The sequence below is a fragment of the Anabas testudineus genome, chromosome 9, assembly GCF_900324465.2.
Source record: "Anabas testudineus chromosome 9, fAnaTes1.2, whole genome shotgun sequence".
Classification (NCBI taxonomy): Eukaryota; Metazoa; Chordata; class Actinopteri; order Anabantiformes; family Anabantidae; genus Anabas; species Anabas testudineus.
In genome coordinates, this window is record NC_046618.1 from 9,954,318 (window position 1) to 9,974,062 (window position 19,745).

At 42.5% G+C, this 19,745-nt stretch overlaps 1 protein-coding gene across 1 annotated transcript in view; it reads right to left on the reverse strand.

Annotated features, from left to right (window-relative positions):
* The window catches only part of LOC113150252, a 198,805-nt gene that overhangs the window by 11,843 nt on the left and 167,217 nt on the right, over positions 1 to 19,745 (reverse strand). The window contains exons 4-5 of the mRNA XM_026342675.1: positions 5,649 to 5,686; positions 639 to 753 (exon numbers count right to left, since the gene is read on the reverse strand). Of these exons, the coding sequence (XP_026198460.1) occupies positions 639 to 753; positions 5,649 to 5,660 (127 nt within the window). The 5' untranslated portion in view covers positions 5,661 to 5,686. The remainder of the gene's footprint in view (positions 1 to 638; positions 754 to 5,648; positions 5,687 to 19,745) is intronic.

Consider the following 19,745-nt stretch of genomic DNA (forward strand, 5'->3'; position numbering starts at 1 on the left):
GGACTATCTGTTTTTTAATTTAGTCAGCAAAGATGGCTCTAGCTATGGCTTTTTAGGAATTACATGAAAGACAGCCAGGCTAGTGGAAAAGCTGCTGTAAAGAGATGGTGTGCTTCCTTATCTCTCAGTTTTATTAATAACAAAGTAGCTACAGGGATAGAGAGATCTTAGCGCGGTAGTTTAGGGGATATCTGGTTGAACAACAAATCAATTCATTATGTACATCATCTAACACATAACATTGAAACTGGGTGCAGTATTGCACAATTCGGAGCTAATGAGGTTGAGTTTGTGCTCCGAGTGATGTCATTTGAGGACACCGAATCCTTGTTGTGTTAATTAAAACTCAACAAAATGATGTAGATGAAAAAATTAGCATTGCTCAAAGCCACAGTGAGGGATACTGCTGGGAAAATAGGGATTTGAAGTTAATAAGTTGTTTTATATATTATGTAGAGTGAATACAACTTTTAGGGATTGTTAAAAATATCACAATGAGAGATATCTGCAGTGACAAGTGGCTGCTGGGAGGCTTGAGTTAAGCCGCGTTGTTTAATTGCACTTTTAGGCCGAAATGACACTGTTGAGGAAAATAGGAACTCTTGCAGGTCGAAAAGCAGGTTGAATTCTTGACTCACCTGTGACAGCTGCACTGTAGCTGTCCCCTGCCTGTATCTGTGTGACCGGCTGAGAATAGCGAAGAAGACAAGGAGAAGAGATGTGAATCCTGTCCTCTCCAAGTCCAAGCTGTCCCTGCAAGCCAAGTAATAACACAGTGTCAGTCACAGGATTAAATAAAAGTTTCATTCCAGTGATTTCATTCTTTGTAGATGGAATAGTTAAATGAAGACACCTGACGTGGTTGTGTTTGGATGTTGGGAAGAACAATTATGTTTAATCCTAATTCATGCCCTGCCCTTCCTGTATGTAAAGTTTTCATGTTTACATTCAGCAAGCTTTGTCAAACAGGATTTGTAGTTCACCTCAAGAGTATCATAATATGAGCACATCTCTGTAAAGCCCTGTTATAATATCTGCCGCGTACGGTTATATACTGCGTGACACAGGGAACAGACAAATCATCTTCGCTCAAATGGCTGTCGCTGAGGAGAAAAATACTGTTAAAGAAGGCTCGCTGCATATTTCTTGCCACAGTCAAAACGTCTACTGTGTTTCATGTTTCATTTACCATTATGTACAAGTGCCTAGCCATGCAATCCCTCACTGGAGAGTGAGTCTGTGTAAAAACTCAATTGAAACACAAAAGGCTTAATAACCATAGCATCTTGTGCAGTACAATAGAATGCATTGTCCTCAATTTACATCTCTTTCTCTGTGTTACAAATTGTGAGGCTGTTTAAATTGACTTCTCTCAGCTGTCCTGCTCCTCTCTTTTCTGCTCACTCCTGCAGAGATAAAGGGCTTTCTGCACCGTGCTCGTGTGCACGTTGGCATGCCCTGGCATATGTCTAAAAGTGAGCACAATATGTGTGGGTTTACATTTGACTGTGTGTGCGCCATGCAGTAATCTGGGTCTTTAATTGCTTATTCGTATGTGCGCTACTGTGAGGATTTGTAGATGCGTGGCAGCATATGTTCCCGCTGTGAGTGCGTGTGTATGTGTATTAATGGGTGTCAGTGTATGTGCTCCTATCAGAGTGTGAGTATGTTTGTGTGTTAGTTTACTTGCATTTAGGTGCAGTAAGAATGCCAATGTGTATGGACACATGGGCTTGTGCACACTTTTGTATGTCTGCATGTGTTTATACTTGTATGTGTGCATTTTTGTGTGTGTCTGAGTGAATGAACGCTGTCAGGTGCTGCTCCATGCTGTGCCAGCTGCATCTGGAGCCATCTGTGTAGGGCTCGGTGGGAGGGGAGCGGATGACTTTAATGTACTTGAACCCCAGACAGACCTTTCCCAGACAGTTGTCAGTATGAAACCAAGACAACTGGGCCCAATCAAGCTGAACCGGCTGATCTGGGTGGTGAACAGGAGACAGACGCTTTGGTTACACTGTAACCCCCGGTCAGACTCACTGGGGAACCTCTGGCAGGCAGAAACACACAAACAGTGGAATGTGTTTGTTTCAATAATAAAATGCTAGTGTTTTAAATCACAGGACACTCTCACCTTTTTATAGCTGTCAGGGTTTTTCTTTCTATTTTCTACAATGCCACCCAAGTTTACTTTTTTCCCCACGTGCCTGTGGGCCTACAACTTTGTCTGTGTACAACACATTGTATGTGTATGAATGTACTGTATGGTTTCAATGTATTTTTGAATGAATGAGTAAAAATATCTGGAAATTGCTTCACCTGTCTCTTATATATATGTAATGTTACTGATATATTTCATTGAATTTAATTATTTTATTTAATTTGTTTAATAACTGGATTCATTTCATTGACTGCATTAGGAACCCTGAAATTTAGACTTGGATTTGGCCTTGATTGACTTAACGCCCATAGTCATGATATACAAATGTTTACATGTTTTCCTAAATAAACAATCACATGATAAAACAATAGAGAGATGGATATTTAAAATGACAGCCACGCTCAACACTTCACACTCAAACACTAAGAACAGCACAGTGCATCAATGCACAGTCCTCCACCACAAAGACAACACATAAGCCTCATAATGATCTTGCAGCAACAATATGATTAGTGAAGCACAAAATCAATTAATGCAGCAGTGGAATCAATAGGTGTCTCTCAGCATATATGTCCTGCAGTTAATTAATAAACAAAAAGGACTTTAAGCAGCAGAGCATCAGACTGTGGCAACGACTGTCATCAGTCACTACGTGTGTTCTTATAGCATCAGCAGGAAGTGAAAGGGAACACATAAATCTAAGCATGATGAAATACCAAACTATGTAGACATACAGTAAATTTCAGAGCATAAGCAAACATAGACGATCGCTAATATACAGTTCAAATGCACTTCTTATATGCGCCTTTATATATATAAACATTTTAAAATGTCCTCGCTCTCTCTCACACAGAGGAGGACCTGTAGATCTGTGGTATCAGTAATGCACATTTCACTCTACTACTGCAGCACAGACCACATTAACATCAATTTGGAACAGGCCCAGTGTTCGATGAGGCCTGTACTGTGTTGGAACAAGGCCCAGGGTTTCTTCCACCATCAGGCCGGCTCTTTTATTATTTACCAGGCCTGATGAGTTATCCTCATCATTACATTACTGACACCATTGCAATCGAAAGCCTGAATGGCCACAATGCTCTCAAGCCATCCCTTTAGACATCCATAATCACGTTGTAGTATTCAGTACAGTGAAGTGTGCCAAAGAAGGGAATTGTTTATGTTGCACTTTCATGTTAGCTATTTTCTCCAAATGTTCTATGACAGGCCAGCAGGTTTGGTTGTTTCCTGTAATGTGTGGTTTTGGGCAAACAGGTTTGGGCCTGATCTTTTTGCTGGTTTATTGTGTTGACACTGTACTCTCCAACTTCAATTTCTGCCTGACTCCCAAATTATTTTATGAGGAATTTTTAATTTAGTCCTTTTGCAATTCATTGATAATGCAGATGTTCTGTAACCTGTACTAAATCTGAATATCAACATTGACTGCTCTGTATGAGAGAGCAGCTACTTTTCTTTGCTGTCTTTGTCACTGCTTAGGCTGTTTAGAGCTCACATTTGATGTCTGTTGGTTGTTTTGTCCTTTGGCAGACAGCTGACCCTCTTATCACACAGCTGACATTAGGAATCGAGACATGACTGCAGACATCAGATGTATTTATCTATATTGGGTTAACGGCATCCTTTCCACTGACATGTTGGTTAATCTAATAACTGGTAAACTAATAGTGATAACTATTTTGAATTTGCATTACAAACTGTAAATGTAAAGGCAATATAACACATTCACATACAACTTTTAGTTCTTCTATTTGCTAAACCTGTTATGCTGCTACATATTGATTCTGGCTGTGACACTCACTCTCTGACATCATTCAAATTCCTTCTCACCTCAATCATGTGATACAGCGCAGGCCGTCCGTCATTTAGTCTCAATAGGAGAAAAACAACGAGATTTCTATCTGTAATACTATTACCAGCTGTAATAGGGTTAGAGCGGCTTGGGTTTACCTTAGTAAGACAACAGAGAACTTTATTAGGTTTAAGACCTTTTGCTTTTCTATTTTTTTCTTCTGCTACTGATGCATATAGGCCTTTAAGCCCAAGGGAGGGGAAGGTATCAGCTTAGTTAAAAAAAAGTTCAAGATGGCCCCTCATCTCACTTCTTCTCCAGCAACAAACAAAGTGTTATCTTTCAGGAGGTGGAACCTTTCTTATTTTTTTACGTGTTGACGGGAGTAGTTTCAGTGTGGCACTGTGCAGCTGATTACAGGAGGAGTCTTAATCAGGTAGCGCAGTCTGCTTGGGGCCCCTGGGGCAGAGAGAGTGCTACATCCTGTCAGACTGCACAGAGAAACAATCAATCATCTGAATGGTTCTGAGACAGAGGAGAGAGAGAGGGCAGCAAGATAGGAGAGACGGAGGAAAAGCAAAGAAAAAAACGGTGGCAAAAGAGAAGCAGAAGTGGCAAAGAACAGCGAGGAAGAATGAGGGAGGACAAGAGAACGTGGGGAAAGAGAGAATAAGACGAGGGAGGAGAGAAAAAGAGATGTGCCCTTGCAAAGACCAACTTAGAGTTATATAGACGTGACGACGCCTATGAAAATCCAATGAGTCTAGTTAGACTAGGAGCCACCCTCCATCGTACGAGCGCGGCGTGGAAGCCAAGGCCACGTCAGAGCCCATAACGACTGATGCCTAACATTTTCATTGCTTAGCCTGTCTCTCTAACCTTCACCTACATGTTTGTTTTGCAGGCCTGGCAAAGCCTCATCCTCGCTGTCAAATTGTAAAAATGATCACATTTTGGCTGAGGTTTTAAACGACCTCACAGACCAACACCAAAGCCAGGAGGAAAAAGAATCAGAGCGCGAGGGGGAACAGAGGGATTGGGGTGGGCCTAGGTTTTACACTCACTGGGCTCTGTCTGAGGGCTGCGTAATGATGCGGCTCTTTAAAGAGCGTCTTAAATGAAAGGCCAGAACAATCCTCAGTGACAGGTGGGATTTTTTATTTAAGAGAGTAGGGGAGACAAGACAAGGCTAACATATATACACACACACACACACACACACACACACATACACACACACACAGCCTCACATGCACATACAGTACCTCTGACTGTGCACATGCACATAAATAAACTACAGTAGATTCCACAAAGAGGATTTCCTGCCCTGTCCATGTGAAGCAGAGGAGTTAAAATGGACAAACAGCAGATCCCATAAAGGTGATTTATAGAATTTAAAAAGATGTGCGTTCTTGGCACAACGTGAAGGATATTAAGTGCTCAAAGGGAGGGCTTGGACACCGATCCCCCAATACCTTTTAATCTCTACTCCGGAAAAGTAGATCTCCTCAAAATGTTTTTAAATAATGGAAGTAGATTGTGTGTGTATGTGTGTGTAATATGGAGAGAGAGAGAGAGGGAGAGAGACCTTGTGTGATATGAAAAACCCTGGAGTCCAGTGTTATTCTAAGTCTGCCTCTCCTGGCATGGCCAAATGTGGAAAAATGTTTGGCTCACCTCTTGCCCCATCCCCCAGGAGAAGACATTCCCACCATCTGAAAAAAGAACAAAACAGAGAGAAAACAAAACAAAACAAAAAACAAAGTAAACCAACAGTCCACAAACAGTTCAAGAGCGGAAACAAATAGAAGCCTGGGGTTAAAATAGAAAAGAAAAAGAAAAAAAAAAAACACAAAAGCAAAGGAGGGAAGGGAAATGCACAGCTGACAAAAGTGGCTCAAGCATCAAGCAACCAAGCACTTGTTACCTCTCCCGGTGCTTGTGATTGCACATGACTGCAAACAAGTCAGTGATAAAAATCTGAAGAAAGATGAGACCGATCGGGCTGGCTTTAAAGATCATCAATCACGGCCCTGTAAGCTCAGATATTATTAGTTCAAGTAAAGCTGCACTCTTCCATTTTATGGACATCATAAAAGACTTTGGAGGGTGGAGGTGGAGTGGAGGAGATCCCCCAGTGTTTTAACTAGGATTGGGATGGATGTGTTTGGAAAAGCAGACCGGATGGATGGACAGTTCTAATGCAGTAACGCTAACTGAATCACTCGCATCGCGCCGGATTCCCCCGGGGGCAGGAAATGTGGGATTGGGGGAGTGTAAGACCCCAATTACAATACGTCAGAGTAAAAGTGTGTGGTGAAAAGAGGTGTCCGTGTCTGTGTGGTTTGGTCATATGGACGCATGTGTACGACCTCTAACAAGTTCACGGACAGAGTGTATGAACCACTCACCGCTCATTAATACGCATCAATAAAAGCAGCATCATGCGTGTGGATTACACTGAAGTGTGTGAAGTCACACACCTCGGTCTGATGCTAAGTTTAGTGATAAGAGTCAGTCACAGGTGGGATCTTATATCGTTTAACTGTTTCATAACTTCCACGTAGTCTGTGGTAAGTTACGATAAACATGATTTCAAGACATAAAAACAATAACGAATATATAAACTTTGGATTTCCTCACATTAGAGTAAAGAAGTATATTTTCAGGACCCTTACTAAATGTCTCACTAACATCTATTAGTCTTTTTCAACCTCATTAGTCATAAATGATATTCTAAGTGTAGCTTAGAGCATGTTAAGATAATCTGGATTAAGGAGAAGAACCTGGATACTACCTGTTGGTATAACTTTTAAAATAACACCTGTTGACTAGTTTACACATTAAATGATGTGCATCATCTGTTTTTTTTGATAAGTAACTTTCACTGGATCCTCTGCGTTGCTTTTTTCAGTTCAGTTTTAAGTACAACAATACTTTACTATACGGAGCAATTGAAACACATGCAGCATTTCCTGTGGTCGCACTGATTTAATAACTTAATTAAAACTTTCGGCTGAAATATATGTCAGCCCACACCACCTCACCCTGGGCAATCCCTTTGTTTTCTATTCACTTATTCCTCACAACTTTTTTCCACTTTCTCTCTCTGCCTGCCAGCGAGGACATAAAGGCTAGTGTGAAGTCCATCACTGCCTGGTGAATAGCTGCCCTTTGTGCCTCAGAACTTAATTCACAGGCTGAAAGGACCCCGGCCCTGCCGTAGCACATCTATGTGCTGCCTGATTTAAATGAGTTTGCATGTCCACTGCAGGTCTGACTGAACACTTTCAGTTGTGTTGAACATAGCACGTTTAGTCATTTATCGGGAGGATTTTGAGGATTCAACAGTCTAAAGGCTGAACAGTATGGCAACAGCAGTCCAGGCTGCCAATTTTGTTTATTTTCCTTTACACCAAGTCATGAATATAAACAATCCTGGTGCCAACACTGATCTCACTAACGTCTGCACTGTTGTCAAGGAAACCTAACTGTTGTTTTCATGGCTGAGTTGACCTTATTCAATATATAGACCCCCTCGGACCGCCATACATTACCATTTTACGTACCCAAAGCAATCTAATGTGGCGTTATAGCCAGCTCATGGTAACAATGTCATCTGGATGTTATCCAGTAAGAAAATATAAGATAAGATTTTTTCCTTATTATTTTTTTTTTACTTTCTTTTTCTACCATTATTTTTTAGCATAAGTGAAAATGTGTTGTAGCAGAGGGCATCAATAACATAGCACCCTCTCTCCCTGTCTTTCTCTCCTCTCTCTCTCAGAGACCAGGCTTGTTAGGCATGACACTGGCACCCTAGCGAACAAAAGGACAGCACGGCTTAGGGCTGCCCTGGAATGTCAGCGGGTTCACATTTCACATGCAGATGTGTGACCCCAGAGCCCTTTAGTGGGAAGGTGCGCTTTAACCTCGCAGAGAAGCAGAAGGAGGGGAGAAGAGGGGTAAGGGGCACCTTAAGGGGAATCTGGGATGGGGGAAGGGGTAAAATAAGAACGTCTGAGTTTGCACTGTTTGTATCTGTTCTTCCAATGCTATACGTCTCTCGCTGTCTGTCTGTCTTCTTCCTTTTTCCCAAAACGCCGCTGTGGAGTTTTAAGCTCTGCTGATATACCTTATAGAATATTATAATTGTCGATATTCTGAAAACTTGTCAGAGCTGTCTTCTTTATGTGTGATCTGTAATGCGCCCCCTCTCCCCCCTCTTCTTTGGAACACATAAAAGCATTAACTTTTAAAGTGCATACTTAAGATTTCTCCCCAAATAATTGAAAAAGCACTATGGGAGGGGTTATGTAAGGCAAAAGTACTGTGAGCTCCGCAAACGAAACCAAAGCTACTGTCATCTGCTCTCTATAGGCCCAGCCAGGCACAGTTTCAACTCAAGGGCTTCACACTTCTATGACTTGTTCTCATTCCCTCGCTACTCTCCCTAGCCTCGCTCTCTTTATACCCGTTTGCCTCTCCCTCTTTCCTTTGCTCTCGATAGTGACAACTTCAAAGACAACAAGATCTTCTGCAAAAGCATGAAAACTTCAAGTACGTTTGTTTGTTTTGACCCCGAAGCCCTTTGCTACAACCCTCCACCTCCAACTTGCAAGTCCTGCAAAATACATGAGGATGAGAGACCAAATCCAGAGCTGCCTTTTTCCCATGCCTGCCTGCAACCCTCACTCTGCCCATGTGCTACTGTTGTGCAGCTTTAGTAGAAAGCAGCTCTGGCGTATAGTACTCCATCTACTACAGCAACCTCACAAATACTGATGATGGAGTTAGGTTTCTTGAGTTGCAGAGGACTATGAACTTTTTCAAACACTTTTTTTTATGCTTCACTATAAGATATTGAAAATAAAAAAATCAAACAAATGCGCATGCACACATACAATCAATACACACAGGCACGCGCGCACACACACACACACAAAAACACACACCACTTATGCTTCCACACTGACTCATCTGGCTTGCCCTCTGTAGGTGTCTGTGTTGAGAATTGGAGGTATGATTTCTTTTTGGGAAATACAAAAGGGCCTCATCTATCAGCAGGTTGCTGCCTCCAGCCAGGCCCAGATCTGTCATAAGAGGGAAACAGAGACAATGAAGTCTTATAAAAATACAGCCCAGTGCAAACTACAATGCTTAAAGTTACCTAAGATGATCATAAAGCAAAGCCAAAGAGATGCCACTCAAGTTTATAGTATTATCATCACGTTGCAGATCAACAATTATGCTTGAATCAGCACAATGTGGTTGACCTCGGAAGATCGAGGTGTTAAACATGACCTGCTTTTTACAGACCTCGCTGCTGTCACTGTGTCTGCTTATTGCGTATCACACATCACTTGAACTAAGAGAAGCAATGTGGTTCAGTGCAACGACGGTGTTAAAAAAACTAATACACAAAAGTGGTCATTAAAATTGCATGTATTTGCTCACAAAAACAAACCACAATCGCCATCACCTCCATGACCGTGTCAATTTCAGCTGCGTCTATATCTATCTATCAATCTATATTGATGCCAGAGTGTTTGTATATGTATGTGGTGTACACTGTGAGTGTGTGTGTGTGTTCTGTGTTTATCAGTTCTGCCCTCTAATAGTTGAGACATCTACAGGTATAGCTTCCACTGCAAGGCCAGGGGAGCAAGGGAGCAATCCATAGGCCTGCGTAGCCATGGCAACTAAACAAGGAATAGGCTAGATGTCAGGCGAGCATGGCTAAATTACCCATTACAGAAAGCAGGAAGGGGAGAGAGGGAATACTGGTCAGGGCACAAGAGGCTAATGGGGAGATAAGATGGCCAACATATAGATTACACACACACATGCACACACACTTATAAACACACTCACACATACACGAAACGATGGAAAACAGATCACACTTAAAAGTGCCGGCGCGAACACATACAGAAATAATGGAAACACAATTAAATGTGCACCAGCATGCACTCATACATGCACATGCAGCACAAGTGTGTGTGCACGTACACACGGATGCACGTGCAGACGCGAGCATATGTGCGCGTACACACACGTTTACAAAGGGCACAAAAGGAAGACAAAATGGTTTTAATAAAGACGCCCTCTTGGAGAGGTTGCTCGTGAATGTGAGGGAGATGTATTTATAGGAATCCTCCAGCGAGATCCTCTCTGCTCAGCCTCAAATACGTGCGCGAAAGAGAGCAAGAGAAAGAGAGAGAGAGAGAGAGAGGTTGTCTTAGTGCCTCTTTCTTCATCCTAATCTTTGATGCATGGCCTACTCCTTGAGTCTATACTAATGAATAAAAGACCCGAGAATGAATCAATGTAAGTATCTAAAACATCGCAGGTGTGAAAAGGTAAAAGGGGAATTGGCCTGGTGGTTTGTGCCTGCTGTGAGCAGACAAACGTGCCCAGACACACACTTTTACGTAGCCAAACTATGTTGTGTGTATGTGAGCGGTTCACAGTGTGAACAACACAGTCTGTGCGCACACACTGACACGCAACTGCTCCACACAGAGTCAGGCAGGCAGGCAGGCTCCTCCTGACTTTAATGCTGCACATTCATTTGCATGCACCATAATTAGCGTCAGGCACACAGAGGCTGGTCCTGGGGGAGCTCTGTGATAACCGCTTCCCCTTCTATTAGGGCTCTCATTCCAGGAGTGTCAGACATTGCACATCTTCATTGTGCGGCCTGCAGCACATGGGCTCAGTGGAACCTCTGCTGCTGTAGCAAAGGCGGGTCTGGAGGAAAGGTGGAGGATGCTAGATTCAGTGGAGGGTGGGTGGAGGAAGATGGAGGGAAAATGAGGATCGAAAGATGTAAGGGGAGAAAGGAATGAGGTGATAAGTTTAGAAGACAAAGAGGAAGAGGGAAAGACAAAGAGAGGTAGCACATGGCAAACTCGGTTGCACATTGTGCAGCAGACAGAAAGAGAGACGGGCTGGACAGAGGTAATGAATGCAGTTATTAAATTGTTTCAGCTGCAAAGAGGTCTATTCTTATGCCATTATAAAGGGAACAATTTATCCCCACTGATCGGCCCTGTCTCCTTTCTCCTCGCTCACTTTGATCTGCCAGCATATTGCCTTGATGTGTCCTATTCAATAGCGAATCTGGGGCAATTTTAATGCTTTTGTACCTCGCCACCGCTCCACTTCTCCCTCCCTGTTTAAAAATAGCTGTTAATTATAAGTGCAGTTTAAATGTCTCTAGTGACCCAGAAATGCAGGTTGGAGTGAGAAGAAGGGATTGAGCATCTCCAAGTTTAAAAAGAGCAAGACACATTTCTTTCCATCTTTATCATGCTTTCTTCACCCCCCCCCCCCCCTTGCAATTCTTTGTCTTCTTCATTCACTTTCCATCCAATTCTACTTCTCCATTCCTTTAGAGTTCTTCCACATTTCGTTTGCTCCGTCGCTCTCCCTCCCTCCGTTTCCTCTGTGGTGCTTCCTCAGCTTGGTGGGAGCGAGCGGGGCTATAGGATAGGGGATTCAGTTCTGTCTCTCCAAGACGTGAGAGAACTGCAGCAAGACATTGGAGACCATGGCTGCAAAACCACTTCAGTCTGCAGATTGTATGTGCGTCACACCGAGTCTTTGTATCTCTCTCCTCAACTTCCTCCTCTTATGCAGCCACAGGAGTGGGATGTTGAAAGGAAAGCCATGTGAAGGTGCGCTAGGTAGCGCGGTACGAGAAAGAGACGCAGAGTATACCTGTGGGGAGGAGAAGGGACTGCACAGGGACCTGAGGTGTGCACCTGGGGGGTGCAGTGTTATAAATAAAGCATTAGCCTCTTGAAGGGAACAGAGATGTGAGGGGCTGTCTCTGCAGCTCTCTTTTCCCAACTAACTCTAACTAACAGTTAACCCGCAGGCATGTACATGTACTCTTTTCATCACCAAGGAGGTTCGAGTAACAGTACAAAAAAAAAAAAAGTTACACTGTGAGATTCCTCTTGTGTCGTGATCTGGGCAGCCCCCGACAGACAGGACAGGTGAACTGTGTAGAAATAAAGCTAACAGAGTTAAAAAATCCCACCAAAGTGAGGTGACAGTTTGGTATTTGATGACAAGTCTTTTCTCAAACTGTAATGTGAAAATCATAATCGGGGAGCACAGAGTAACTCATAATACTATATACAGTATGGTATTACTATACTGAGGCCTGGTCTCTTCTTCACTGCATAGGAGTAGTCTAAGGATAAAAAAGTCATATATTTGAGCATAAAATATAGTGACCATAAACCCGTAACTTTCCTTTTAATCATCAACATCATCACACATCACAGTAGAAAAGTCTCAAAGCCTGTAATGATGCTGTGCAGACTACATTTTAAAGCTGTTTCTGTTTCGTCACATCGTGTGCAGTGCAAAGGAGATGCCACTTGGAACTTCGACAACATGCAGATGATTCAACTCCATGACGTTGTTTGGACACAGTTTACATGTAGCAGGGAGGTTTAGTGTGCTCGTGTGTTTCAAGATCTAACAGCTCCTTCCTCTTTGTAATGTCCCACACTGTTCTGACCTTACGGCATGTTCTGTTGGATTTTATATCAAATTGTTAAGTGACAAGCAAAATGAAATAACTTGACAACGTATTCTTATGTCAACAAGTATTTTTGCAAGCAAGTTCAACACGGTTCTAATAATCAGTGCACATGGAATTCAGATCTCATTATGTTGAGATTTATAGTCACTTTATTGTTCACACAAATCCTGGTGCAAACAATAACATGAAACTGATTAGCAACACTTGTGGAAAAATAATACTAGGGATATTGTGAAATGTATTTAAGCCAATTAATTCCCCACGCTCCCTCATGATTTTATCTCATGTTCTTTTCTGCTTATTCTCCTGGTGTTTGTGTTTAAACCTGTCACTAAACAGATGAAATGCTACACTGTACAGTCTTTGAGCATCAATAGTGAAGGTTTTCTGCTTTGGATCAGCTGCCAGGTCGAGACCACTGAAAGAGCAAAGGTGTCTTTTCACTCATAGCAGTTTTATTGTACTTTCAAACTACTTCAGTATTGCTTGGCTTATTAAAGCAGTTATACTTAAATTTCTAAAGGAGGACACGTCACTAAGCTCAGCACAGTGTTAGCTGCACTATTGGCTCTAACTAAAAATGAATGTGACCTCAGTGTCTCTCCACTGGCTGCCCAGCCAATGATATACAGTATGTCACCCTAAGTATCCACGGTCTGTCCTGACAATGGAAATATGTACAGGAGATGACTGAACAGTGCTGAAACAAGCACTCGATGCAGGTCCACTCACTCAAGGCGGGCAAGGACTTGACAGATAAATGAGAACAATGTATTGGTTTGTCCACAGGCATGGCGGCACTGACAGAACTCATAAAACAAAGTGTTAATGCTGTCCTTGGTAAGGAAGGCATGATAGTAAATAAAATGTTATCTAGTAGCAGTGTGAGAAGCATCTTTAAACATCGGCACTGCCTGAGGAAACCACACAAGTGGTCGCCGGTGAGAACTGCTGGGAAAGGAACAAGGCTGCCGCTGTAACATGAGCTAAAGGACGCAACCATTTTTGTCACTATTTCATAAACAGCAGTTGCTGATTTTATTTTTGCTGGCTAAGTACAGTTTGGGCTTCATATTAAACAAAGAGATGTAGTGTTAAATGTATTAATAAACACGTCAACACAACAAGTGCCACTAATAAATCAAGGTGCGAGAGTAATAATGCGAGAGTTTTTGATAGTCTAATGGTTTAGTTGTTAATGTGTTAGTCCTTCGATAAATGTCTATGGAGTTCATACAACATCTAACCTGTCTTTTTTCTAAAATACAAGGGCAAGGATGAAAGTCTAAATGTGTGAAACTACATGATACTATAACTATTTGATGGTCAGGGCTTGCTTCAATTTGACTTGATTAGGCAAGAGGACTTTGTACACATTTTGTTTTGCGTTTTCACAAATGTATGCCAGTTATGGCCTGACGTCAACTTTATAACATGACATAACATCCTGAACACAAGAAACCTGAGAAATGTGGGTACAATCACAGAGCCACACAGAGTTTTTAACCTCTGAAACAAAAACAAATGAAAGACAAACAATGGAAAAAGAGGGAAAAAATGAGATGAGCCAGGATGACAGTGTAGAGATGGGAGTAAGAGATGAGAGTTAAAGACCTTGATAAGACCAGGGACACCGAGTGCCTGAGGACAAGACGTGAATGTGTTGTTGCTACAGCAGAGTAGTACTGCTGGCGACATGAGGAGATGAGGAGCCTGCACTTCTTGGCTGGTGTTACACATTAGTGTTGTTGTTAGCCAGGGGCATCAAGGGCGGTTGTGTGTGTGAGTGTGTGTGTGTGTGTGTGTGTGTGCCTACAGAACAAGGTATGAAGACATCCCAGTCGAGGCCTTGCATGGTGACAGAGGCTGATACCAATCTAACGAGATAAGAAACGTATGCAAATGAACCTGGCCACAGTTCACACTAATCAGCTTAACGCCCCAATAGATATCAGCTATCTGTGGCATCGCGTGCACATACGCTGGCACACATATGCACACAGGCTCTCAGAAGTTAAAGCCCTCAGTGAGAGGATTTACCAAGCCATGTATAAATATAGAAATACACACAAATAGGCCAACTCGCTCAACACACAAGTTATACTGCTCCTAACACCTGTAAACGATAGATACACATGTAAACGTTAATGCAATTCACAACTTGTGTTAATATTCATCGATAATGTGAGCATGAACACACTTACTAGTACACACTCAGTAGCTATAAACCAAATACGTGAATGGATAACAGCGTGTTCAGTTAACTCAAAACGACTTCTCTGTGTCTCAGTCTAGTAAAGTGTGTTAGAAGGTCCATTCAAGTGGTATGCGGTCAGCCGACAGAGTGAAAAAGTCATGCCCTCGCTGTATTCTTCAATGCATCTCTCTGTAGCTATAATTATCTGTAGGAATCCTGGACATCCTACATCGTATGGGAGCAGAATTGTGACAACCAATAACAAGCCAGCCCTTGAAAACTACAGCTGCCCTTCCTACACTGGCCTTCACACATGGAGGCAGTGAGAAATACTGATTCTGTTTACATTCATTCTAAATATTTTTTCATTTGTCACTTAAGGTGTTTGATGTAGAAATGCACTTATTACTTAGTGCGTTATTCCCTATGACAGGTACAGCAACATGTAATTCTGCTAGCTCTGAACCTTTGAATTTTTCATGTCTTCACACGTTTTGTCTCTTTTATTCCCTCTCTCATTTCATTTCTCCCCATGTGTCCCTGCTTCCTGGATCTCTCTCTGACATTTACCACTAAGCTACCTATTTCATTCGACCTATTCTTAAGCAAAGCTGGGCCAAGACATCTTTATGGAAATCACTGCTCTGGGTGTGTTGATTTGCAAAGGGCATAGAAGCTGTTCAGGCTAGCCGTACCCTCTCTCAGGTTATACAGAGAGAGATAGAAATAGAGAGGCAGACACCGACTTCCACAAAGACAGACAGTGACGTAGAGGAAGTGAAATAGAGAGCACCTTGCTATAACTATATTGGTTGGCTCCAGTGTGTTGGCGCCCATCTTATCTGGCCAGAGTCCCACACAGCATTCATCTAATGAAAACCTGGCCGGCTGGCTGTCTCATCAAGGCCCATTGCCAAAGGTTCCTCTCCCCTGCATCAAAGTCACTCTGCTTTAATGTAGCTTTTATCAATGGCCAAGTAAAAGCAAATAACTTCACCGAAAATTTGAAAGAAACCATAAAATGAAATCTAAAGCAGAGATGAAGAGCTCAGGTGGACATATTGTGGTAACTATCAAATCAGAGAAAAATGTTTCATACACATCTGCATGTCTCTGTGCACACATTAAACACAAAAATACTGAAGTAAATACATAAGCACTATTTTTCATACACATACAACTAGGGACAGAAAGAAGAATGCACCCAGGGAGATGTGCATACACAAGCATGGAAATGCAGACATACTGTACACATAATGGCATTAACTGCTGCATATAGTACACATGATACAAGTACACTACATAGCCATCATGCTTTGAAAAATTCCCAAGTCTCGCATTACAGTAGACTGCTAAAACTGTGTTGGCTGGTGATAGCTCAGAGACCACAGCCAGACTACAGTAGCAGCCAGTCCCCCAGTGGATGACTGGGCTCCGAATATGAGCTCAGTCACTGTAACAAGCCCCATTTAGTCACTGGCTCTATCACAGGCTTTCTCTCCATAGGCCCTCTATGCAAACAGGCCACTTAAAAACACCATTACCAGGAGATTGCTGAAGCCTTAGTGAGCAGCTCTGAAGTGGTGTGTGTGAGAGAGGATGAGAGGACAAACATAAGTTTGACAAAATGAGAGAGGGATGAAAAAAATGGAGGAGGGTACAAAGGAGAGGTTTGCTGAGGCACTGTAGAGTATAGTAATCAGAGGGGAATGCAAGTTACTGGTTTGGTGGATGGGTGACAGCTGACACAACAACTAATAAGAAAATGATTCTGTGGCTGCACAAATGTTAAAAGGGAACCACCGAGTTAAAATGGCTTGCATGCAATCATTCTGTCAGTCTATGTGGAGGCCAGTGAGTCATGTGCAATACACTGTACTGAAGTGGTGCCTACTTCTACTTCCACAAGTCCAAACTTGTGTTTTTGTGAGATAGAAACTGTATTTATTTAATCAGACAAAATATCACTTGAGCCTAAATGGTTGTGCTTTTGAGTACATCATTGTGAGAGATACACTAAGGCTGCGTTTACCACAGATGAGTCGTGTGCTCGCCCGCCATGTCCCATTTTTCACCCCACTTCTACCTGTCTATCTGTCCTTGTCTCACTCTCCACTACTACCTCCCCCCTTCATTTGTCTCTCACCCCCTTCCCATGTTTCTCTCATCTCTCTCAGTCTCAGCCTACCTCTCGTCACTTGCTCATAACTTCACAGCAGTCATTAGGGAGAGTCACAGTTTCCATCAAAGAGACCAAGAATGGTTATTTTTAGGTAGGGTCTTGCTGTGAGCAGCCTTTCCACTGAGAACAAACCACGTCCAAACACTGATGCCATGTTACACAGAAAAAGGGCACGAGGTAAGTCATTCATTGCCTCCTCTTTCCCTTTTGCTATCTCTCGTTGCTTTTTCTTTCTCGAGGGCTGGTTGCACCATGACTGCATGGTAACTATAGGCCCCCACCCCATCCCACCTTCAGTGCCCCCTTGCTGTCCCCTGGATCTGTGTCAAACAAGAGAGCAGATTGGGAGTGGGCATGGGTGCATGCCAAAGTGTTCTGGGAAGGGCTCCAAAGAACATAGTTGTTGAGTCGGGAAGAAAGCGGAAATGGCCTGGTGTCTGAAGAACATGGTTGATAAAGTTGGGTAAAGCAGGGGGAGAGACACCAGGTGAAAAGGGAAGTTGAGTATCTAGGTGAAACTGAGGTGGATGGAGGAAATGTGAGGGCGGCTCTTGTGCAAAGGCTGACTCATCACTTATGAAAATTGGATTCTGATTAAACTTGTCTGCAAAAAAGTTAAAAAAGGTACCAGGTAAAAAACAAACCAAAACCTAGCCCTTGGGTAGGACCCCACATGTGAGCTCTTAATTACAATTGACTGCAGAAACAGTGTCATGAGCCATGACAGCCCATAAATTCACAAATAAACCTAAATAAAATAATTATGATGACATCACATTTTTAAATATGTGTTTTAGCAGTACACAGTGTTGTTAAGCAATATACAGTTTTCTTACTATATTTTGTGTTGACAAGTACTAAGCCTGTTCTCTTCCCACAGCATCTTATAATGGCACCATTCCAGGAAGTATTTATTTTATATTTCAACCTAACCTAACTCAGAAGGTATAGCCCCCAAGTTCGCCAGCAACTAATTGGAACACTAATGTAGATTGCAATTTCTCTCGCATCACATCTTTACCTTGAGTAATGGCTGCCACTAGAAACAAGAGTTAAATAGTGAAAGACAGAATCTAGAGCTTTAAGAACTGGAGTCTCATCGCGAAGGGGACTGGGAGGAATCTACAGTATTTGAGTTCACGTCTCAGTGTAATGTCACAATGGGCACCAGTTGAAAACCATTTGCTCATAACGCTGGAATTTCAATTTTTGTTTTGACACTTAAAAACATGTGCACTATCCATAATAGCTATTTGTGTGTGTGTGGTGTGTGTGTGTGATTTCCATGTTATAGGACTGGCCTGTGACATGCCATACTTCTGTGACGGGGTTTTGTAGGGTCAGTGCTATTTCACACACCTCCTGCAAAATGAGTGACCTTGGAACAAAACATACTGTCTGTGCCAGCATGGCCTTTGAACATACTTTTTGTCACTATGAATTAAATCTTCTCTTCAAAAAAAAAAATTATTTACTTTCATAACACGTCATCACTTGACTCTTGGCTAGCTGAATCAGTCCTGATGGATCATGATTTTACAAGACATTTTAAGTAACATCTCTGGTGTCAAACACAGGGTAGTAACCAAGTAAAAAAGGCAGAGATGTAGTCTTATATAGCCCATACAGTGACCTCTAAAGATTAAATGAAACATTCAACCTAATTGACAAATGCCATCTTGTGAAAAGTATGTTGCAGCTACATTTTTTCACACCCAACTATAGCTAGAGTCTGAACCGCATTTGTGTTCACACACCTCACAAGGTCAGAAAAGCAACATCAAACAGACTGTCGAGTCCTTGTGGGAACAGGCTTACTTTGGCTGTCTTTTCACTTCTTTTTGTCACACACACGCGCACACACACACACAAACACAAACACACACTCACTTTCTCAGATGTGCAACAGATGCACAAATATAACACAGAGGCGCATAGACCCGAACACAGACAAAGACAGAACTCAAACATATTTATACACCCTTGAGTGTATTAGAGAGTGGAATATCTATACATGACCCCCCCCCCCCAACACACACACACAACCTCAAAAGCATGTACATTCCATGTGCATTAGCTGGCATGCAGGGGTCATGCATAGCACATAAACTGGAAGCGGCACCTTCATGTAAATTCTTCCCTCTTGACAACTGAGCATTCTCATAAGCTCCAGTAGTCAGCTGTCTACTGCATTCCCCAAGGGGCAGGCATGACATTATGTTAATTTAGGGGGCCTCCTAGGTGTGTGAGTGACTTTGTGACTTCATGGAAGTGTGTGCTAGTGCCTACTGTAGATGCATGCTTGTTTTAAAGATTGTGCTGTATGCCAATATGTGCCAAATGAATAACAGGGTAAACAGAAAATGACTACTGTCTATATGAGAGCAACTTCATCACTCAGGGTCAATTTAGACCCCACTGTGTGGCTACAAATAGACGTGCAAAGTGGCTCAATCCCTGCTGCATGTTTATCCAGGGATGTGGATTAAAACACAACAGACTACTTCGTGCCACAGTGGTATCCGTGCTGGGCCTGATACCACCATAAGCCTGGCATTTCCTGACATGTGCTAGTCATAATTAAGATGGTGTTGGATGGCATCAGAGCCTGAATCCTCCAGACCTTTTGTGTGGCTTTTGTGCAGCCAGGAGACAAGAAGGTATAGGAGGAGGAGATAACCGCAGCAACGTCCTGACAAAGAGAAAAGCAAACAGAGACATGCACGTAGCTCATAAATGATAGAAACCCTTCAAATAAAAGCACATTCTATCACGCGGCAGGCTCTGAGGACATGTCCGTGGACACAGCTTAGAGCACACACCAGTACAAAC